General features: G+C 39.0%; 1 protein-coding gene and 1 long non-coding RNA gene across 6 annotated transcripts in view; one reads left to right on the top strand and one right to left on the bottom strand.

Moving 5' to 3' along the window:
• The window catches only part of LOC128693930 (uncharacterized), a 383054-nt gene that overhangs the window by 331601 nt on the left and 26282 nt on the right, over positions 1-25171 (top strand). For all 5 annotated transcript variants that reach the window (XM_070090979.1, XM_070090978.1, XM_070090977.1 and 2 more), the window contains 6 exons: positions 10212-12197; positions 13079-13218; positions 16604-16688; positions 16838-17077; positions 20266-20413; positions 22086-22336. In XM_070090979.1, coding sequence (XP_069947080.1) covers positions 10212-12197; positions 13079-13218; positions 16604-16688; positions 16838-17077; positions 20266-20413; positions 22086-22336 — 2850 coding nt within the window. The remainder of the gene's footprint in view (positions 1-10211; positions 12198-13078; positions 13219-16603; positions 16689-16837; positions 17078-20265; positions 20414-22085; positions 22337-25171) is intronic.
• LOC138853560 (uncharacterized) overlaps positions 16916-25171 on the bottom strand; it is a 72931-nt gene continuing 64675 nt past the window's right edge. Inside the window, exon 3 of the long non-coding RNA XR_011392728.1 lies at positions 16916-17053. This is a non-coding gene — a long non-coding RNA (uncharacterized lncRNA). The remainder of the gene's footprint in view (positions 17054-25171) is intronic.

The raw sequence follows: 25171 nt of genomic DNA, 5'->3' as shown, positions 1-25171 counted from the left end.
CCTGAGAAAGTGCTAAACCCGTAAGTGTTATATAGTGCCTGGGGAAATGGGAGGAATTCAGGCTTGATCCAGAAAAGAGGAAGTTAGGTTCAGTTCCTTGGATCAAGAGTCTCTGATTGGCATCAAAGTACCTCCCTTGAAGGACAGGGGTCATGCAGTGCCTGAAAAATGGGAGGTAATTAGGCTTGATCCAGGGAAGGGGAGGGTGGGGTACAATTCCTTGGATCAAGAACCCTTTATCAGCAAAAATGGCACCCCATCTGAAGGGTGTTATTATTGTAGCAACCTACATCATTGACTACCACCCACAGTCAATGATGTAGGTTGCTACAATAATAACACTCTTCAAATGGGGTGCCCTTTTTTGACTACCGCCCACAGGATGGGTATGAGGTGCATAATAAAGATATTAAACTAACTAAAACTACTTCATTGAGAAAGGCCCCATAACATGAAAATGGGTAATAACTCATCTATACAGTAAAAAACTCATCTTAATGGCCAGGCTAACTTTGAACCATCCACTTGTAAGATTTTGGGACCAGATATGATGATACCCTATAGAAAATATCCTTTGCAAACTTAGTTATCTCATGCTGGGGCTGTGTAGAGCAGTATGAGTTCTGTGGAGTTATAAAGTGTCTTGACATAGATTAGTATAAAGATAAGTGTGAAAAAACACTGTTGACTCTGTTGATGACCAGCACCCAAAATGAGAGTATAAGCCACACCATCATAGGAGTCTTTTTCCATTGGTACTGTGAAAATAGATAATTCATTGTTTCCTTAATGCTGAATGGGTAGGCTTAAGAGTGTTGCTTAATGTAAAAAAGTTTTGAATTCTTTGTATAAAAAGGATACAGGTTAATATTGGCCCATATGCTACAGTGCATCAATTTCTCCACTCTCTAGGCTGAGACAAAAATTAAATATTAGTTATTTTAGGTTATCTTAATCTAACCTCAATCTAATTACATCAAATCGAAAAGCACTGGTAGCAGGGAAGAAATTATCATTGCATATATGCAGGTTTTCCTTGTTTGAAGTAGATTTTCTTTATGTGAATTTGCTATGATGTGATGTCCCATTTCTATCAGTCATTCCATGTGTGCAATATTCATTCTCCATATATGATCAGTGTAGTTCAGGTGATGATGGGCTGAGCCTAGTAGAGCTGTCATGGACCTGTAACATATATATCACAATAAGCGAGGGACACCTGTACTTGGAAACTATTCTCTCATTGTTGACAGTGAAGGATAAGTCAGAGGAGGAGGCTAGTCAACAACCAGAATCAACTCATATTACTCAGCAAAGAGCTTAAAAGATTAAATTTGGAATTTTTGGTTTTATTTTAAAAATTCCAAATTACAGAGACCATTTTGTACAGCATTACTCCCACTGGCATCACAGCATGAGATAAACTCAGATGACTTTCCAAATTGGCAGTGGTCATGCATGCACTAATATCTTCTTGAATATGCCTGTGCATGATATGGGCAGTTTGTTAACTGAATAATATGTCTTTCTTTAACAAATTTGCAGGTAAAACTACAACACCATCAGCCATAACAAGAAGCTCTACAACAACTCAAAGACCAACATTCACCTTATCTACCACAACCACCACCACTATCCCAACTACTTCTACTACCCTAACTACTACCACCACCCCTAACATTTCAGCATTAACCACTGAGATTGCAACTGAAACAGAAGCCACAACTACAATAGAAGATACTACTGAAACTGAAACCACAATTCAAATATTAGTAATAAGTGAAACCAAAACTACAACTGAAACAGATATCACACCTGAAACAGGTACCAAAACTACAACTGAAACAGGAACCACAACTGAAACAGATATCACACCTGAAACAGGTACCATACCTGAAACAGATATCACACCTGAAATATATATCACTCTTGAAACAGGTGCCACATCTGAAACAGGTGCCACATCTGAAACTGATATCACATCTGAAACAGGTACCACACCTGAAACAGGTACCATACCTGAAACAGGTACCACACCTGAAATACATATTGCACCTGAAACAGGTATCACAACTGAAATAGGTACCATACCCAAAACAGGTATCACAACTGAAATAGGTACTACAATTGAAACAGCTGTCACTAAAACAGAAGCCACAACTGAAACAGTTATCACAGCTGTAATAGGTACCACAACTAAAGCAGGTGCCACAATTGAAACAAGTACCACATCTGGAGCAGAAACCACAACCAAAACAGAAGGCAAAACTGAAACAGAAACCACCAGTGAAACAGAAACTATAGATGAAAATATCTCTGCAACTGAAGCCAAAACTGTAAGCAAATAAAAGCTACAAATGTAACACATTGGCCATGGCACACACAACTGTAAGAGTAATCCCACTTTAACATGAAATTACAGCCAGAACTAAAGTTACATTTAAAATAGCAGGTAACACTGCATCAACTGCTGTAATGGAAGCCACAAGTAAAAGTACACTAACATAAACTTTATCAAAAAGGCAACAAAAATTACTGCTATGGAAGTTCCAAGTAGAACAGAATAGTGGAAAAACTGTACCTCAGGAAATAAGGGAGAATCAACTGAACAGAAGATCACTAATGAAACATATTACACCAGACAGCACAAAAAGTTACAATAGACATCACAGTTGGAGTATGTTGTAACAAAACATAATTAAAATTACAGAAAAAAATGACATAAAATCAGCAGCAGAAGCAAAAGTGAACTGCACATTTCATAACTAAAACAGCTTTCACTTTATCTTTTGCTATACCTACTGTATATAAAATGCCATTTTTCATACCACATTTATTACAACCACCACTCCTGCCCATACTATAAAATATCTAAATTTTCTTATCTTTTTCCCTTAATACTTTATGTAGTAAGATCACAGTAAACAGGTGATATCACAATATGCAAAATAACCACAGTGAAAAAATAGTGAAATTCCAAGTACTTTCATGATATCTCACATTATCAAGAAATAGTAAAATAATAGGAGAACAGAGGACTTATAAGTCTGAGATTTCACCTCACATATGACTTTACACACAAGTGAACGTGGTAATATAGTGAAGATTTGGTCAGGTCACGTGTCATGGGTTGAGTGCTTCATGTGAGTATAATAATATAAAATAATTTTTACAGTAGGGCCCCACTTTATGGCGTTTCGCCTTAAGGCATTCTGCTAATATGGTGATTTCAAATTGTGACCAAAACTTGCTATACGACTGTCTTTCTAATATGGTGCGCCCCACCCGGTTTGTTTACATTCTCTGTGAGCTCCGTGTCTCTCCATTATGTCTGGAAACTTTCCAAAATTTCAAGTGTTTTAAAGTTATTTCATATTTTATATATACTCTGATAATTATGTTTGTGTACCTGTACCTATATATACTTGCACACTGTGTTGGCATGCAGGTACATATTAAAATCAGTAAGAGTGTCTTATGTCTCTAGATGCCATATTAATAATGATAATAATAATACTCAATAATAATCACTGAGGCACATTAAATGTTGTATACATTACTTTAATATACACATTTTCGTTAATCCATCTATGATATTTTTTCAAAATTATATAATAAACATGCTACATAACATATAAACATGATAACTACACCCTACAGTAGAATAAATTAACTTAAATATGAGATGTGGTAGCCAGGCGACTTGTAGGAGTGATGGTAAGAATTATGTTTTCTCAAGTCCAACATCAAAGAAAATGTGTACACTATAGTATTACTGGGGGTAACTCCACCTGTCTACTCATTTGTCCATCATCATGTAGTGATGCAGTGAGCGTTGTGCATGGACTGGCTGCCAACATGTACAAAATTATTTCTTTCGTATGCCTTCACTCAGAGCGTCATTTCTTCTAAAAGTGGCATTACATGAGAATGGGAGTGTTCCTCTTTATTTATTCTACTGTATCAAAGTGGAGACAACTTGTACACAATGTAAAGTGTTTGTATTATAGTATAATTCAAACATGTGTGAACTGAAACCAGACATGATCATGTTTGTTTACATAACTCTGCGTCTCTGCCCTCTCTCATGTACTCATTTTTTCTCTCCCTCTCGTTTATTTGTTTCATCTCATTTACTCACCTCTCGCCCTACATTAACCCTTTGACTGTTTCAGGCCCCTTTCTGAAACTGTCATTCTATGTTGCTAAATTTTTGAAAAAAAAAAAAATATTTTTTCTTATGAAATGATAGAGAATCTTTTCCCGATGGTAATGACACCAAAAGTTCGAAATTTGGTCGAAAACTCATGGAATTACGCTCCTGCGAAGTTAGCGGTCTCGGCAACATATGCGTATCGGCGATTTGGCCGACTTTGAGCCCTATTTTCAGCCAATTCCGTTGTTCCAGTTGACCAAACTCATAGCTATTTCTTTAGAACTCCATTTTATCTATCAGCTGAGTACAAGAAACCTCCCATTTACCAATTTGGACTACCCAATATTGTGGTCAGAAATTGGCAATTTGGCCAGTTTCACGCAAACTAAAAATGATGCCAATTTCAAAGTAGGGTCTAGAATAAACAAGGTAGACATTCTTGGCACTAAAATAACATATCCTCTGTTCATTAGTCACATCTCTAGGCCCCTCTTATATTATTATTGCTTTCTATTTTGATTTTTTATTCATACAAAAAAATACAAAATTTACTGTTATGCAGACTACTGCATTATTGTAAAAATGGTATAAATAATATCAGTGCACTAGTGAAAGAATATCAGACTCCCCAGTTGATGTGTATTGGACGTGTGGTGTGATTTGTTTACTCCTAAACATTGGTAAAAATCGAACATTTCTGCTACTTTGAGCTCAGTTTCAAGGTCGTTTTCATCGTCAAAGTAATGAAAATCATCCCTATTTCTGTAATATGTTTTCCATTTTATCACCTAAGACCTTGAAAATGCAAATACATTGATAAATACTATACGAAAATACACCTCAAAGTCGGCGTTTTAATCCAAAAAAACGATCAGAGTTTTTTTTTTCTCATTACTCACTGTGTGCTGCAGGATTTTTTTTATGTGGTGCACACTGACCACACAGGCCCATTCTCTCACATGTGGGCCTACCAGCTTTCTTCCGCTTGATTTGAAGCCGCTAGAATTATTGAGTATATATACGTCTGAAACACTGGCTCGTAAGACGTATATATACGACCAAAACAGTCAAAGGGTTAAGACTACAAATATTTTAAGGTAAGTAATGAGTGTACTATATGTGTATTTTACTTTTTTATTGTTTTTGTAATGCCTAGTTCTATTGCTAACTTTATATAAGTTACTGTAAACTTGTTGTCTGGCATTTATATGCATTTATAAGTGGAAAAAATGGCGTTCACTTTAAGGCAGTAGCCTGGAACCTAACCTGCCATATAAGTGGGGCCCTACTGTATGTATATTTATTATTCAGAGGATGAGAAAATTTACTGTTGAATAAGTGAGATACAAATGAAAACAAAATAGAGGATGTATAATGTTTTCTGTTTATATTAGCAGAAAAATATAATAAGTAGAAACAAATATGTAATGTAATTTTCACAGGCCTAAAATAAATCTTAGTATCTTATTTTCTAGATTCTTATAATGACAATACTAAATATAATGACAGTACTATATTCCTACATGGCTCAAGACAGCAGACCTGATTAATAATATAATCAGAATAATTTTCTGATTATATACATACGCTTTGCTGTATGAAGTAATTTCCTGAAGCAGCAGGTATATACTGTACTGCCTCATTACATTCAATGGATTTTTAATAATTTTTAGCACTGTCATTTTCCACTAAGGAGAGGTGACCCAAAGAAGGAATCACATTCACCATCATTCATTTTAAGAATAAAAGATAGGAAAAGGATCCCATTATAACAGTTTATTTGCTGTTTACAGGTTGCTAATGAATTCTTGAAGTCTAATAAAGTTCTTAGCCTGCACATGTATGACAAACCCTTAGTTCTGAGCAAGAGTGACACCAGTTATTGTACTGGTTAAGTATATGTAACATCTAATACCCACACCTTAACTCCCATCATGCACATTACCTTGATAACCTTATACATCTTAACAAGCCATGGGCTATCTGTCCCTGAAACTTTGTACAGAATTCTAATTATACCAACATTTACAGTGCCTGACACAAAAACTTACATATTTGTGTGGCTTGTAAATGGTCCAAGTCAGACCAAAATGTCATCGTAAGCTTCTCTCTCCTATGTGCAGCTTATTTGTGTACATATTTTACTCTCCAGCATGTACAATACCTGACACAAATCATTCCTCATACCTGATTTTCATACATACAAGTCCCAGCATGTACAGCAGATGGTATACACATGTGCACAATTCATACATCTCTATATATGGCACAACACCTGGCACATTGTACTTTACAGCATGTCTGAGATTCAACACATGCATTAATCATACTTTCCAATACATACAAAATCTCACACACAGAGACCTCATTTTCCAGCATGTTGGACACTTGATACACAGAAATCATACTTCCCAGTGTGTACTGTAAAACATGATATACAAATCATAATTCCCAGCATATGACACCTGCCATGATGCATTACTATATTTCTCGGAGAATTCTCTCTCCCATCTCATGTAAGTACCATTATGAGTGTGACGCTTAACAGCACTTGCTTGACACCAATTTTTTTTTTCTTTTTTTTTTGTCATGTCAAAGATCACAGGCATCCTATTAACTGGTCTTCTGCTAAAATTATCTACTCTTTAGCCTTCAAACATGCCGTCTTGTTGAAGCGGCTCTTGTGCACAACTTTCCTAACATGAATCTTAGTCCTGGCTTTTCTTCTGTAGATGCCTGCCTTTCTCAGTACATTATGAAATACTTTAGTCTCCAGAACACTTGTGACCACTACCACTTCTTTCTTTTGACTTTCCTGTCTTTCTTCCTTTTCTTGCTGTCTTTGGCTAGTAGGCCTACTGCAGTTCTTTTCTGCCCTCTTGTGAACAGTGGTGACTGAGATTCTTCAATCTCCACTGCCCTGAAATGAAATTCTCTCTTTACATTATCACTAGACCTGCCCAGTGTGGGCAGTATATCTTCTACATTACTGCTCTGTTCATTTGCTTTCATGTATTACTGCTTCTGCTACTATTACTACTAATTCTTTCATTATTACCCTCTATACTATTACTTCTACCACTACTACTTCATTATTACCACTAACCACTTGTACTACCTTAACTACTACCACTATCACTGCTGTTAATTTTACAACTGTCTCTGCCACCACTCCCTTCTTCCCCTGCCCCCTCCCATATGTATATTCTGTCTTTTTCTATTTTTCTTGCCTCATTGTGACTTGACAATGGTCCAGGACAGACCAAAACATTGTCATAAGGTTTTATCCAAAATGCGAGTTTTGAATTTCTCCTTCCATTCAATAACCACCTCACTTGTTACACAGTCAGTAGTTGCATACACCTTTAGCTCCTTGGAGTTTGTAGTTTCATAAGGTAGTAAAGAGCAAAAAAATCAGTTTAAGCTTAATACAATCAAAACTAAGTGCCAGACCCATAATAATAATAATATTAATAAAGGTAATACAGTACTATGCTGTAATGAATTACAAAGTTATTCATTACATATTTTTGACAATATTTTTGCATCTCCATGTAGAGAAGTAAGGTGTATTTATGTCTTAACAATTTCTATACTAATCTCACACTTCCTAGGCAGTTATTTAAATATTTTGTCACCAGACTAATGTGTTTTGATACTAAATCTTTCTAACAGACTTCAGCACATGCAGCTTCATAGATATAATTCAGATTTTGATATTATTAGATGCCACTTCGAATAACTTCTGTTTGCTAAATATTTTGTAGCTGTACACACTCACAGATTGTCGAGTCTTGAGATAGAATATTATATACAGGCAACTGTGTAATCATTTGTGATAGTTGCCTTATCGGCACTGAATAGTCTTGGTAGCAAGGAAATAATCACAAAATTTAATTTAATTATTATTTTGTAAACATAATTATGACGGGATCATGACAGAAATGTTAAAAGCAGGGGGGAGACATAGTGTTGGAATGGTTGGTATTTTTGTTTAATAAATGTATGAAAGAGGGGAAGGTACCTAGGGATTGGCGGAGAGTGTGTATAGTCCCTTTATATAAAGGGAAGGGGGACAAAAGAGATTGTAAAAATTATAGAGGAATAAGTTTACTGAGTATACCAGGAAAAGTGTACAGTAGGGTTATTATTGAAAGAATTAGAGGTAAGACAGAATATAGAATTGCAGATGAGCAAGGAGGTTTTAGAGTGGATAGGGGATGTGCAGATCAAGTGTTTACATTGAAGCATATATGTGAACAGTATTTAGATAAAGGTAGGGAAGATTTTATTACATTTATGGATTTAGAAAAGGCATATGATAGAGTGGATAGGGAAGCAATGTGGCAGATGTTGCAAGTATATGGAATAGGTGGTAAGTTACTAAATGATGTAAAGAGTTTTTATGAGGATAGTGAGGCTCAGGTTAGGGTGTGTAGAAGAAAGGGAGACTATTTCCCGGTAAAAGTAGGTCTTAGACAGGGATGTGTAATGTCACCATGGTTGTTTAATATATTTATAGATGGGGTTGTAAAAGAAGTAAATGCTAGGGTGTACGGGAGAGGGGTGGGATTAAATTATGGGGAATTAAATACAAAATGGGAAGTGACACAGTTACTTTTTGCTGATGATACTATGCTTATGGGAGATTCTAAAGAAAAATTGCAAAGGTTAGTGGACAAATTTGGGAGTGTGTGTAAAGGTAGAAAGTTGAGAGTGAACATAGAAAAGAGTAAGGTGATGAGAGTATCAAATGATTTAGATAAAGAAAAATTGGATATCAAATTGGGGAGGAGGAGTATGGAAGAAGTGAATGTTTTCAGATATTTGGGAGTTGACGTGTCGGCGGATGGAGTTATGAAGGATGAGGTTAATCATAGAATTGATGAGAGAAAAAAGGTGAGTGGTGCATTGAGGTATATGTGGAGTCAAAAAATGTTATCTATGGAGCCAAAGAAGGGAATGTATGAAAGTATAGTACAGTGGACCCCCGCCTTACGATATTATTTCATTCCAGAAGTCTGTTCGGGTGCCGTTACCGACTGAATTTGTTCCCATAAAGAATGTTGTGAATTAGATTAGTCCATTTCAGACCCCCAAAAATACATGTACAAAAGCACTTACAAAAATACACTTACATAATTGGTCGAGTTGGGAGCTGATCATAAGGCGGGGGTCCACTGTAGTACCAACGCTCTTATATGAGTGTGAAGCTTGGGTTGTAAATGCTGCAGCGAGGAGGTGGTTGGAGGCAGTGGAGATGTCCTGTCTAAGGGCAATGTGTGGTGTAAATATTATGCAGAAAATTCGGAGTGTGGAAATTAGGAGAAGGTGTGGAGTTAATAAAAGTATTAGTCAAAGGGCTGAAGAGGGGTTGTTGAGGTGGTTTGGTCATTTAGAGAAAATGGATCAAAGTAGAATGACATGGAGAGCGTATAAATCTGTAGGGGAAGGTAGGCGGGGTAGGGGTCGTCCTCGAAAAGGTTGGAGGGAGGGGGTAAAGGAGGTTTTGTGGATGAGGGGTGTGGACTTCCAGCAAGCGTGCGTGAGTGTGCTAGATAGGAGTGAATGGAGACAAATGGTATTTGGGACCTGACGAGCTGTTGGAGTGTGAGCAGAGTAATATTTAATGAAGGGATTCAGGGAAACTGGTTATTTTATATAACCAGACTTGAGTCCTGGAAATGGGAAGTACAATGCCTGCACTCTAAATGAGGGGTTTGAGATATTGACAGTTTGGAGGGATATGTTGTGTATTTTTATACGTATATACTTCTAAACTGTTGTATTCTGGGCACCTCTGCAAAAACAGTGATTATGTGTGAGTGAGGTGAAAGTGTTGAATGATGATGAAAGTATTTTCTTTTTGGGGATTTTCTTTCTTTTTGGGTCATCCTGCCTCGGTGGGAGATGGCCGACTTGTTGAAAAAAAGAAAAAATATTATGATAATGGATAATATATAAAAGAATATAATATATTGTTGTAATTTGTCCATTCTCAGCAAGACTGACATCTCTTAAGATAATCTGCTAAATTCACCGGTTTGTCTTGCAGGTCAATCCACAACAACATCGACATCAACTACAACAGAAATCACCATCAAGGAAGTCTTTAACAAAGTCTTCAATCAGGTGGGCAATGCTACCTTTGTTAGCATCAAGTCAGAGACTACAGAAATGGAAGTTGAAGAACCTCCAAAGCTCACCGATGATGAAGCAAAGGAGACAAGTGCAACCTCCATAGAGCCAGGAGATGATACCAAAGTTAAACCTGAGGAAGGTTTTAAAGCTGATGTTAATTCTACCAGTACTACCACTGAAGGAACTATGTCTACAGAAAGTCTCACAAATGTTACAACTGAAGGAGAAAGTCATACTGGAAATGCTACTGGTGTCCTTACTGCAACTGAAGAAGTGAAGGCTGCAACCAATGTTACTGATGCTGCTAGTAATGTTACAGACACAACCATTGCTCCTGTGAAAGAAGGTGTTAGTATAGAGACAAATAAATCTTCAACATCTGTTGGAGTGGATGCTTCCACTAATGTGACAATGCAGGTTAATGATACAGTCCATGTTGGACAGCAGGGTGGTGAGTTTGGGCACACACAAACTGGGGATATAAGTAAAGATAAGAATGTTACTTTTGCAGAGGAAGGAGAGGTTTACTTGTCTTCACCTAAATATGAAGACAGAACTGAGAGTGGGGAACCTGCCACTGTCAGTATTACACAAACAACTACTACTGAAGTGACTACAAATGCATCCACCTTGGAAACTTCTACTGAGGGTCACACCAATGCTAGCACTGCAAGTGAAGCAGAAACTAGTCAAGAGGTCTTTGTTCAGCCTCCGATAGTTGAGGGCCCCACCAATGTTACTAGAATAGAAAATGGAACACTTACAAGTGATCTGGAAGTTACACAGAGCCCTGAAAAACATGACGCCAATAAGAGTGATGTATCTCCAGATATATATGTATCTCCTGGAACACGCCTGGAAGACATTGCTGCTTTTAAATATGCTCGTTCTAACAAAACATTCATTGTACAGGATCTCTCGGCACTCATGCCAGGAGACTCCCCTGGGGATGTGCGTCTCCAGGACATAGCCATGTCTGAAGAACTCTTTAACCAGTCTTCAGAAGCAAATATTACACTGAATACTTCACAGAATACAATCATGAGTACAACTGAAGTAAGCACAGGGTCCCCAGTCCATAATGGAACAACAGATACTCACAGCACCACAAGCACTGCAACAACTTCTGATGGCAGTAGTCATAATGAAAATTCAAGTGTAGATCCAATAAACACTGCTATTTTATTCAATAATGAAACAAAGAACAGTACCATAGAAACATCTGTGAAAAAATTAGTTATAGTAACAGCTAATAATTCTGATGAGATTGAAAATGTTACTCCTAGAGAGGTGCAAGATAACCTTCATAAAGAAGTGGTAACAGTGGATGCGATAATATTTGATGGTAATCCAGTTGTTGCCAACAAGACACCACCTCCTGTACGGACAACAACTACATCTACCACCACACCCGTCCCACCCATCTTCACAGAATACCCAAAGGTTACTGACAGGCCTCCAAAAGTGAGTGTTAACCGCACTTCACAAACTGTCATAATAAATTCTGTGGTGAATATTTCGGGTGAAGAAAGCAAAGTTGCTGAGCCTGATCCGTCACTCTTAGGTATTGATTTTGGTATTATTTTCAATGCCAGTTCTGACCTTGGCTCCATGTTAGGCAATACCACCAGTGTTTCAGGAGATTCATCTGCAGCATCATTGTCAACAACCACTACAACACCCTTATTAGGCTCGACTATTACAACTTCTACCTTATCTGGCGTGTTGTCATATAGTGGTGAGTTAACTGAAGGAAAATCTGAGGATGCAGGGTTGATCCCAGTCAATGATACTGACAGTGGTACACCCTCAAACCAGACTCACATCCAAAAATTCAATAAAGATCTTCTAACCACAACAGTATCATCAGTTCCACCAGCGAAGCTGCTGTGTAATGAAGGTAAGTGCAGTTTCAGGGTATCTGAGTTCTGTTGATTTACATATTCTGGGATAGAGGACAGGGTTCAATCAGGGCAGTGTATTTTGAGTAGTTGTTCAGATGGACCCCACTATATCTGAAGAACAAATTTGCAATTACGGTACCTGCACTGTACCTTCTGCCACCAGACTATCTTGTATTTATGGAGGCATATTAATCTGAATGTACACCTAAATGTCATTCACCTCTGTACAAACATTGTATCATGCTGTTGAAAATTTAGTACAGCATCCAATAAATGATAATGATAAACTTTATTTCCACAAGGTATAATTTACAGTTGGAAGTAATAGGTGATATTATTGCCATAGTTTATAGAAAGCCCTGCTTATGCAGAGCATTACTGGGATTTTTTTGCAAAAATAATTTGTTGGAAGTTTCATTAAAACAATTTTCTATAATGTTTGAAACAGTTATTTCAAATGATGGTCAAATACTAATCTTAAATTCAGTATTACTGCACTGGACATACAATGAACTAAAAGCATACTGGGCAAAACTATACTATACAGCCTGTCCTCACTTAACAAAGGAGTTTCATTCCTAAATGTTTATACAGTAATGTACTGTACACTGTATATTGTAATAAACAGAGTAGAGGAAGTCAGCTTTAATTTACATTATTTAAATATGCATACTGGTCAGAGAGCCTGTCATATGTCCAAGTCATCGGTCAACGAGTATGTCGCTAAGTGAGGAGAGGCTGTACTTAAAATTTCCTCAGGTGTATGTTACATTTAAATTTTTATTTTTAATTTTTCTCTAAGGTTCTAGTGCAAGCATTATGTCATCTAGTGAGATTAATATATCAGATTGTTAATTAAATTTTCATGGTGGTACAGACCAGTTGGGGTGCGTTAATGGCACTAGCTCGCTGGGACGTTGCATCCCACGTAGTGCCCACTGCAACTCTGTGCCTGACTGCTCTGACCTCTCAGATGAACATGATTGTAGAGAAAACAACTGTTTTGGTAATTTCCAGGTATGTACCAATAGTCTCTGAAGTTAATGCAATATGTCACTTGAAATTTGTTGTTAGTGTAGGAATTTGATAGCCCACTGTAATTTATTTTGTAAATTTTACTGTGAATGTAACTTTCTCATTTAGAATTTAAATTTAAGTGTACTTGCAAGATTCAAATTCAGAACTTGAGGTTTCCAGACCTGAATTTTGAATGTAAGCAGAGAGAAACAAATGTAGTGTAATTGTCTGTTGCATTTAAGAGAGGCAACAGCAGTGAACTTCATTGATTGATTTCTTTAAGGGATAATAACTTACTATTTATGGGACTGTATTTTAATTTTTCAAGGCATCTCTGTTGTCTAGTGCTAAGTACAAAGATTGAATATAAAACAAAGAAAATATATTTTGAGTGTTACCAGGCTCCTTGATGTAAATTTACATCTAATTAGATCAAGAGATCAAACAATGATGAAGAAAGAAATTATCCAGGAAATTAAATTAGTGTTTTGATGATGGATTGTCATAGCTAACAGAAATTTCTGTTATTGCCATGAAGAGACCTGTAATGTACAGTAGCCAATTTTAGTTTGTTGCTGCTTTTAGGAAGGCCTAAGTCATTCCTATAATCAGACTCTAGTATCTGTTGAAAACTAAAACTGTAAGAACCTACACATACAGCATTACAACCTGTGCAACCTCAAGAACAACTAATAACAAAAAAAGCACAATACCGTGACTGGAACAATACACAGATAACCCGCACATAGAAGAGAGGAGCTTACGACGACGTTTCGGTCCGACTTGGACCATATACAAAGTCACACTGACTTTGATTTTATATGGTCCAAGTCGGACCGAAACGTCGTCGTAAGCTCCTCTCTTCTATGTACGGGTTATTTGTGTATCAAGAACAACTACTTTATTTATTTATTTATTTATTTATTTAGTAATATGAGCATACATACAGAGGTACAAAAAAATACAGGTAAGAGCAGCATGCCAAAGCCACCTGTATGCATAGCATTACGGGCTGGCTTAAAATTAACTTAAGATTAACTAAGCAATGATGTAATCAGTGATAAAACATTATTGTAAACAGATAACAATAAAGCACAAATGAGTATGACACAGACAGGTCATATGGTTGCATGCACTGCTGTACATTCAGTCGAATGGAGTATTCTGTTAGGTAGTGTATTTAAAAAATAACAAAGTTAGATTGGGTCTTTGGTTTAACATTTATGTGATATAATTGTGAGAAACATTTAAGATATACAATTTATAAGGTTCAGTTATTCAGTATTTATTTGGTTTTGAGTGAGTAAGTGATCTTTGAGAAGAGACTTGAATTTATAAACAGGTAGTGTTTCTTTTATATTTACAGGTAGAATTCCAGATTTTAGGGCCTTTTATGTGCATTGAGTTTTTGCATAGCGTGAGATGGACATGAGGAACATCAAAGAGTAATCTGTGCCTTGTGTTATGGTCATGTGTTCTGTTGAGGTTGGCAAGATGTTTGAGGGGAGGGTTAATATCAGAGTTAAGTGTTCTATGTATGTAATAGGTGCAGTAATAAGTATGGATGTTTTGTATGGTGAGTAGGTTTAGTGTTTTGAATATTGGTGGAGTGTGCTGCCTGTAGTGGGAATTTGTTATCATTCTGACTGCAGCCTTTTGTTGGGTAATTAGTGGTCTGAGATGGTTAATTATTGTTGAGCCCCATGCACAAATTCCATAGGTGAGATAGGGGTAAATAAGAGAGTGATATAGGGCCAGGAGGGCTGACTGTGGAACATAGTACCATATCTTCGATAGTATACCTATGGTCTTGGAAATTTTCTTAGAAATTTGTTGTATATGTTTATGAAATTTGAGTCTATTATCAAGGTGGATTCCTAAGAATTTTCCCTCTGTTAGCTTTGTGATAGGTGATCTGTTTATCATTATGTTAAGAGGGACATCTGTAGCTCTGTTACCAAACTGAATGAAGTAGGTTTTGTCAATGTTTAGTGTAAGTTAGTTAGTCCTCATCCAGGTAGATATTTTCTGTAATTCGGTATTTACAGTATTGGCTAGCGTGACTGGGCTCGGGTGAGAGAGGACGTATGTAGTGTCATCTGCAAATAGTGTGGGTTTGAGTAATTGCGAAGCATTTGGTAGGTCATTTATGTATAGGAGAAAGAGAAGAGGGCCAAGGACACTTCCCTGTGGGACACCAACTGTAATTGGTTGTGCGGAAGAGTTTGCCCCATTTGCGTACACATATTGGCTTCTGTTACTGAGGTATGACTTGAGGTAGTTGAGGGAGTGCCCTCTTATACCATAGTGTGACAATTTTATGTGGAGCAAGTCATGGTCAACTGTATCAAAAGCTTTACGCAAGTCAATGAAGATCCCCAGTGGGAATTCTTCTTTTTTCTCTATTGCAGTGTATATATGTTCTAGCATGTGTATAATAGCATCATTAGTATTTTTATTAGGCCTGAATCTAAATTGGCAGGGGTTGAGTATGTTTTGGGAGATGAGGTAGGAGTAGATTCATTTATGAATTAATTTTTCAAAGATTTTTGAGAGAGGGTGTAAGTTGGATATTGGCCTATAGTTATTCAACTCTGTTTGGTCTCCTCCTTTATGGATCGGGGTGACCCTTGCTATTTTGAGAACTGTAGGGAAGGTGGAGGATTCAATGGATTTGTTAAAGAGTGTTGCAATGATTGGTGATAGCACTTGTGACACTTTTTTGTATATAAAGGGTGGTAAGGTATTTAAATCTCCTGCCTTGTTTTTTAGTGCGTTGATAATAAGGGAGACTTCGTATGGGTTAGTCAGAGCTAGGAACAGTGTGTTCGGGTAGTTGCCAGTGAGGTAGTCATTTGGTGGGGTATCTGAGCTTGGGATTTTATTGGCAAGGTTTTGTCCTATAGTGGAGAAGAAATCATTGAGTCTGTTTACTGTGTCAAGAGTCTATAAATGTGCACATGCAGTGCCTAGTGTGACTGACTCACACAGCAGTGTGTATACTTAGTGTGACTGACTTTTGTAGCTGTTTGTATACCTAGGGTGACTGACCTACACAGCTGTGTATACCTAATGTGACTGACCCACTCAGCTGTGTGTATGTCTAGTGCAACTGTGTGTATCAGTCACACCTGGTATACACATTTATGTGTATACCAGGTGTGACTGATACAGCTGTGTATATACCAAGGGTGACTGATACAGCTGTGTATATACACTCTATTTTGAAGTCTAAGCTACATTCAAGACAATAAAAAAAATTAACCTATATAAAAAGAAGTTGCTTTCCTTTAAAGGTACAGAAATGTGTTATCCCAGAATTGAATCAGCTTCCTGTAATTTTGGAAATAAAATCTGACTTTAGATTATTTGTTGGTTTATTTAGTGTCTGGATGGTGAATGCATTGAGCGCCAGTATGTGTGTGATGGTGTCACCAACTGTCGTGATGGTGATGATGAGCTGAACTGCGGTGAGTAAAACCTGTTGATTCTTTTGTTTTACTCATTTAGCCTGAAATATGAAATATTTTAATTTGCATTATTTTCATGTACTATTTATTGTGTACTGTACTGTATTATTGAAAATTATTTTCACATTGTGTCCTTCATCCTCTTATAGATTCTTGGCAGTGCCGTTCAGATGAATTTAGATGTGGGGGCTTAGCCCCATCCCCTTGCATTCCCATCTCCTTGCAATGTGATGGTCAGCCTGACTGCAGTGACCACTCTGATGAGGTTAACTGCAGTGACTCCTGCCCAGGTGATGCTTTCAGATGTCCTGAGGGTTGGTGCATTCCCCTGGCCAGGACTTGTGATGGCAAACCAGACTGTCATTCTGGAGAAGATGAAAAGAACTGTGGTGAGTTATAGAGAGTAATATTTGGATAGAGAAAAAAGTAAATTGACAAAATCATAGTCTTAATTCCTTATATTGTCTCCCACAGTTTTGTACCCTAGCAACCCACAGATAAAAATGTTTATCATACTTGTGCAAAATATTCTACAGTTATAAAAAAATGATTCTCAGCACAACACTCCTCCATCTCTGTCTGGATAGAGGCCTGAACTCATGTATTGCAGAACAGAATTTCATATTAAGGTAATCCTTCGACACAAGATATTAATCAACTTCAGAAGACGTATTGTACCTCAAAACTTTTGTAACTCAAACCCCAAAATATGTGGTTTTATAGTACAGTGGTCCCTCAATAATCGTCTGGCCTGAAAGTCGTCCATTTTGGAAATAGTCCTGTTTTTTCGTCAAAATATTGGCTCGCAAATGGTCCGTTAACTCGCTAATCGTCTTTCGTCCTGGACGCGTACTCATGGCTCTGAGCCGCCTACGCCTCCCTTTCCAGCCAGTGTGCCATTGTTTACCAGTGAGCGATGGTCCCCTCACATGTTCATACGAAATATTTCATAATATTCCATTCATTTTAGTGTTGCAAGTGCTAAATAAGCTACCATGGCTCCAAAGAAAGCTCCTGGTGCCAAGCCTTTGGTAAAGAAGGTGAGAAATACGATTGAATTTAAGAAAAACATCATTGAACAATATGATAGTGGCGTATGTGTGGGTGAACTGGCCAGGATGTATAACAAATCCCGTACAACCATATCTTCCATCATAGCCAAGAAAAAGGAAATCAAGGATGCTATTGTTGCAAAGGGGGTAAATATGCTGACAAAAATGAGATCACCAGTACTCGAAGATGTTGAGAAGTTATTATTGGTGTGGATAAATGAGAAACAATTAGCAGGAGATAGTCTTATCACGTCGCTTATTTGTGAAAAGGCTAGGCAGTTGCATGACGATTTGGTAAAGAAATTGCCTGCAACTAGTGATGATGTGAGTGAATTTAAGGCCAGCAAAGGCTGGTTTGAGAGATTTAAGAAGCATACTGGCATACACAGTGTGGTAAGGCATGGTGAGGCTGCCAGTTTGGACCACAAGGCGGCTGAAAAATATGTGCATGAATTCAAGGAGTACTTAAACAGTGAAGGACTGAAACCTGAACAAGTGTTCAATTGTGATGAAACAGGCCTCTTGGAAGAAAATTCCAAAGAGGACCTACATTACTCAGGAAGAAAAGGCGCTGCCAGGACACAAGCCTATGAAAGACAGGCTGACGCTAATGTTCTGTGCTTATGCTAGTGGGGATTTCAAAGTGAAGCCGTTACTAGTGTACCATTCTGAAAATCCCAGAGTGTTCAAGAAAAACAATGTTATGAAGAGTAAATTGTGTGTGTTTTGGAGATCTAATAGTAAGGCATGGGTCACAAGGGACATTTTCGTCGAGTGGTTCAATGAAGTGTTTGGCCCTAGTGTGAAGAATTACCTCCTGGAAAAGAAATTGGATCTCAAGTGCCTCCTAGTAATGGACAATGCACTTGCTCATCCTCCAAACTTGGATGACCTAATTCTGAAGGAGTTTGGGTTCATCACAGTAAAGTTCTTGCCCCCGAATACCACTCCTCTCCTCCAGCCCATGGACCAGCAGGTCATTGTAAACTTTAAAAAACTCTACACCAAAGCAATGTTTGAAAGGTGCTTGAATGTGACCTCAGACACTCACTTGGCCCTATGAGATTTTTGGAAAGAACACTTCAGTATTCTCCATTGCGTAAGCCTTATAGGTAAGGCTTGGGGGGGAGTGACTACCAGGACTTTGAACTCTGCTTGGAGAAAATTGTGGCCAGATTGTCTCCACAAGAGGGATTTTGAAGGGTTTGGGGCTGACCCTGATGAACCTATGTCAGTTGTTAAATCCATTGTGGCACTGGGGAGTTCCATGGGGTTGGATGTGAGTTTGGAGGATGTGGAAGAGTTGGTGGAGGACCATAACGAAGAGCTAACCACTGAGGAGCTGCAAGAGCTTCAGCAGGAAGAGCAACAGATCGCAGCTCAGAATCTTGTTGCAGAGGAGGAGGAAGAGAGATGGAGGAAGATGCCTTCTTCAGAAATTAAGGAGATTTTTGAAATGTGGGGTAGGATGGAAAGATTTATGGAGAAACATCACCCAGAGAAGGATGTTGCAAGCCATATTGGCAACTTGTACAGTGACAGAGTCTTGGCCCATTTTAGGGAAGTTTTAAAGAGATGCCAGAAACAGAGCTCTCTGGACAGTTTTTTTGCGAGACAGGACTCCAGTGACTCTCAAGGTGGTCCTAGTGGCATTAAGAAACAGAGAAGAGAAGTAACCCCAGAAAAGCAATTGGTACCTGAGGTGTTGATGGAAGGGGATTCCCCTTCCAAACAGTTTAATACTTCTGGGTGTCAGGAACGGATTAATTGAATTTACATTATTTCTTATGGGGAAAATTGATTCGTAAATCGTCCATTTCTATAATAGTCCCACTTCCAGGAACGGATTATGGACGATTATTGAGGAACCACTGTAATTTGTTCTAAGAAGCCAGAACATTCAACCTGTCCCTGGATACCTTTTGTTGTTTTAACACACTGAATTCTGAATAATAAACAAGCATAGACTTCAGCTTGAAATATCCAGAGGCACTGGCACCCAACAGGAGAGTAAGACTGTCTTTCATAGGCTTATGCTTAGGAAAAATGGAAGGATAAGGTAGGACAGGGCATAGGATGCAGGCAGGCACATAGGCAGGACAGGGCAGAGGATGCAGGCAGGCAGGTAGCCAGCCAGCCAATTAGGCAGACAGTCAGCCAGCCAGCCAACCAACCAGCCAACCAACCAGCCAACTAGACAGTCAGTCAGTCAGCCAGCCAGCCAGCCAGCCAGAATAGAGTATTGTGTCAAACTATGTTAATAATGGATGAAAAAGCACTAAATTATAATTAAATACATTGAGATTTTGTATAAAACTTTGTTAAAATGTTTATTATAGGACTCAAGTCCTGGAAATGGAAAGGGCAGTGCCTACTCTCTGAAGGAAGGTTTTAGATATTGAAGTCAGAGAGTAATCTGATTGCAATGTCAGCACACTTCTGGAAGGATTGAAATTGAATGAATAATGGTGATTGTGTTTTCTTCATTGCTAAGGTTGCTCAGTGAATGATTTTTGTCTTTACAGGATGCTCGGGACTGGATGAAACACCATGTGGTGTAGGTGGCTGTGTGCCCACTTTCCACCTGTGTGATGGGCTGCGGCAGTGTCAGGATGGCTCTGACGAGTGGCACTGTCTTAGAATAGACAACAGTACACGGCAACTTGAAGTCAGGTGTGTGGTTAAGGATAAACTGGTAATATAGCCAGAGTTTATTGACAACTCAGTTACATGTCCATGGTATACAGAGTGAGGATTAACTGACTGGCAGGCATTGTTCAGGCTGGAGTGTACTTTTACACCATTATATGTGGCTGATGTAAGTTCCTTCCACATGCTAAATATGTTAGTCATGTTGTCCATGATGTTTTAACCTTATAAGAATTCTCTTACTGTTGATTTATCTTTATCAGCTATTTGTCTAATGATTGATTTGATGCCTTTTTTTTCACCCTATGAGTAACTGTCAGATAATTGCAGAGGGACATAATGTGTTTAGGGACTGGGTCCCAGTGTTCTGTTTGCTAAGCAGGTTTTAGTAATGAACTACTATATACAAAAATAATACGATCAGACAAAATTAATATTTGAAACAGTAAGAGTGACAATAGTGATAATTTCATTCAGATTTGATCAATTACTATCCAACGTAAGTTGGGCTCAAGTTAAACTTAAATGTAGTTGTAACACCTAGATCAACTAACTTAATGATACTGTTCTCAGGAAAAAAACCTGACTGACAAGTTCTGAATGCCAGAATAGAGAGAGAGAAGCTCTGGAGTAGTTGTCTTAACCCTTGGAGTTTCAGAATAGACAATTAAGATGGCTTAAAAATCTCCAATCGCATTGCCTCTCATAAGCAGCACATATGGACATCCTTGGCAGCCTTAAAAAAAAAATCCAGCAGGAGGTTACTAACTGAAATAGAAAAGGCACTGGTTTCATTCTCCTGCATGTGTGTCACATGCCATTCTCCTGGCAGGCAGCTTGCTACCTGCAGATATCAAAAATATTGCTAGAACATGTAGAATTTTACACAAGGAAGCTTGATCATTACCCCAGCAAAGTGCTAGATCAGCCAGCAGGCCACAAACAAAAACACCCTGGTTGAATAGGCAGTCAATAGAAAAGCCTGGCCAAAGGCTGGGCTTTGAGAAAAAACAGTTATGTAGCTGTTGAGGAAAAGGCCTTGACAGTAGTGTGGTACCTGAAGAATTATTATTATAATCAAAAAGAAGCGCTAAGCCACAAGGGCTATGGTACCTGAAGAAGGCCTGCCTATTCCTGCTTGTGTCCAGACCTCATCCTGGTAACTGACCTTCACCCCCTTTGAAAGTTGTTTCAGGACAAGGTACTAAACAACTTTACAAACCCAAGGCTGTTTTTCCTTGAAGGAGAAGGCAATTCATCAACACTTCCATGTCTTAGCTGTGCACGAGAGTCTGGGATGGTGCTCTCTAGGTTTGATCCTGTAGTTGAGAAGTTACTTAGTTTATTTACCATTTCAGCAGTTTGAATGAGAAATTCATATATTTAAGTTAGTATAATTTTTTGGGCCTTTGTGAATTTACTTGAATCCAGTATTTGAGAAAAAATTTCCAGGCCTTTTTTATATCCCTCTTTTTAATTTGTTACAAATTCTGTGCACTGACAAATTTGCCCGCACACAAATAAAAGTTAATGGATACCATCCTGGCAGTAAAATGCTTCAGTCATTAAATACTGAAGTCATTCAGAAGAGGTAGACTCATCTGTACTTAACATGGTTAAGTGCTTTTGCAGCTGATTCACTGATAATAGTGACATAAAGGGTCCATGTATTTTGATAAAAATCATCATTTTACAGGAGTGGACAGAACCGATGGATGGCTGTGTGTGGAGAGGGTTGGACAAGCCAGTGGAGTGATTTAGTGTGTGAGCAGCTGGGAGCAGCTGCCTCACTCAGCACTGAAGTGAGGCGTGTAGTGGAAGCTGTGCCACGTCCCAGAGTCAGACTTGCTCCAAAAGCCTCAGCAAGGGCCCCGACACCATTGCAGTTTGTTCTTAAGTCTGATTGTTCGAGTGACTCATTGGTGCATCTTGCATGTGAACAACACTGTGAGTTGTAATACTCTTCTGCCTTTTACTACTGTATTTTTTCTCTTTTCTTGTTTTAAAGGAAATCAGATTAGTTGAAAGGTTATGGCTGGGTGCTTATATAGTTTGTGTGCAGCCAGCAGTAACAGCCTAGTTGATCAGGCCCTGATCCACTGTAAGGCCTGGCCATAGACTGGGCCACAGGGGTGTTAACCCCAGAAACACCCTCCAGGTATATTTCAGGTAATTAAACTCCACATAAAACCAGATCAGCCAGACTGTGATGGATGTATTGGCCATTGGGCTGCCAACAGTAACAACTTGGTTGATCAAACAAGCAGCAGAAAAGTCTGGCCCCAAACTGTGCTGTGGCAGTAAGAAGACTAAACACTAGTTACAAGTATATCACAGGTACATACATAATACAGTGCATCAAAAATGCATATAGTACTTCAATTTTATAATGTACAAACATACTGTGCACCTGGTATGGGGAGTAAATGTCAAAGAAAGTAATGCTTACTCATAACATCAGAAATGCCTGTAATCTAGATTTATACAAACAATTTACAAACTGTTTATGAACAAGATATGATGCTTGTACATTTATAAAAGCTAATACAGGTATCCCTTACTGTGTAATATGTGTTTCTGGCTGGAAGGGGTTACTAGCTTCCAGAAAAATATGATTACAATATCCACAACTACTGCTAATGTTCTTGATGAGAAAATATTACATGACTTTGAAGAGATGTAAGACCTTGTTAAGGCTTGGTTATGATGATGGATCTTACCTCTTGTGTCTGTCACTGGAAGTTTAAAGTATGTAAATAGGCCTAAATAATAATGAAGCACTAATAATGAAGCATCATCTCTACTTCACTCATCAACTTTGCTTTTACCAGGATCTTCATTTTATACTCATCATGGGTAGCAATAACCTGTTTCCTGAAACCTTTGAATAGTTCTCTTGACTGATTATGCAAGTTACTTTTATATTCAATGATGACCTCTTCAAGGGGGGCTCCTTGGCGTGGTGAAGAGGCTCTTGGTCTGAGGAATTAGACCTGTCGATCTCCTTCCTCAGACTGAACCTAATTACCCCCCAATCCCCCCTTCCCTATCCCATCCTCCCCTTTTCCCTCTCCTCCTCCCCCTCCCCACCCCTCCCTTTTGCCCTTCCTCTTTTTGGCCTTTGGGACTTTTCCCACAGGCGCGCTAGTTCCTAGGTAGGGGAAAGGGTACCAGGGTCCATCCCATTCCGTTGAGGTTCTTGGCGGTGGCGTAGTTTGCCGTGGAATCTGGATCACCTGGGGATGTCCCGATCCCTCTCCGGTATCCCGGAGAGTGGCTTTGGGTGTCTTTCGGGCAATGGGTGTATCTCTGGAAGCCACCTTTCGGATTCCGGGGGTGGTGGCTGAAGGAGGTATGCTTTGTGGCGGATATCCGGCTGCCCTCTCTTTTGTCCACCGAGGTAGCTCGGCAGATGTGAGGTTGCTATCCTGGATTGCTAGTTTACTGGCATGATGGGTAGGGTATGGCACGGGTTCCATGCTGCATCTATGCTACTTGCGGTGCTGAGGTCCTCTTGGGCGCGGAGGGAAATTTCTGGCCCTTTCATTCCTCCTAGGAACTATCCCTCCCCAGTCCCCCCTTTTTTTTATTCTTTTTTTTTTATTTTCTTTTCTTCTTTCTTTTTTTTTCTTAAAAACAAAAAGAAAGAAGTAACCTAACCATGGCAGCCCTAGTCCATGAACCTGATTCCCCCGGGCCCCTTCTTGATATCGCACCCCGTTCTGACCACGCCTCGTCTTTGGGCCACTCTTCGGACACTCCTCGTGCCTCTGTACCTCTTGCCGGTGCTGTTTCCTCACCCGCTTCAGGTACTGAGGTCTTGACTGACTCCTTTGATTTATCTGACCTCCGCTCTCCTTTGACTATGCTTCCGGCCTCTCCCTCTACGGTGCGGCAATTTTTGAATCGCCGGCCCATTCCGCGTCGGACCAATTCTGGTCCCACGCCTAAACGCCAACGACAGTTACCTGCTGATGATACTTCTCCACTTTCTCGTTCTTCTCAGAAAAGATCAACACGTTCTGCACTCCCTTTCCATGCTCAGTTTCAGACTGCTCAATGGACTAAATTCTTCACTTTACGACCGACTTCCTCTACCGCCTATCTTTCCGACCACAGTATTGGCAAGGCACTCCTACGCCATGTTGGTAAAGATATTTCTTTTCATGCTCTTAAGAGCGGTACGCGCATCATCACTGTACAGAATGCTACCCAAGCTCATGATCTTTCTCTTCTTTCCCATATAGATACTGTTCCTGTCACTATTGAAAAACATCATTCCCTCAATTCTTGTAGTGGTACCGTCATTCTGCCCCATACCATAGTTCAACAAAATTTCCAGACATGTGGCAATGACATTCTTGAACAGCTGGAACTCCAAGATCTCCCAATCCTCAAGGTAGACACTTATGTTCTTCCTGCCCGCAGGCGGAGACGATACCCTAGCAATGTGGCTCGTTTAACTTTTGACAGCCGTGAACTCCCATCCTCAGTTTATGTGGCAGGACATCAGTTACAAGTTTGAAAGGTGATCCCTACACCGCAGCAGTGTAGAAATTGCTGGCGATTTGGCCATCCAGCTAAATATTGCAGATCCATAGCCGAATGCCCAGTCTGTGGTGCCGATGACCATTCTAATACGTCTTGCAATCGACCTCCCTCTTGCCTTAATTGTCATGAGGCTCACTCTTCGTACTCTCGCCGTTGCCAAGTCTACTTAAATGAGCGGGAAATCCGTTACCTCAAAGAGGCAGAAGGTCTCCCTTATGCCATGGCAGTTTC

Source organism: Cherax quadricarinatus, chromosome 33 (assembly GCF_038502225.1).
Source record: "Cherax quadricarinatus isolate ZL_2023a chromosome 33, ASM3850222v1, whole genome shotgun sequence".
NCBI lineage: Eukaryota > Metazoa > Arthropoda > Malacostraca > Decapoda > Parastacidae > Cherax > Cherax quadricarinatus.
The sequence above is the reverse complement of the archived record's forward strand: the minus strand, read 5'-3'. Positions and strand labels throughout refer to the sequence as shown.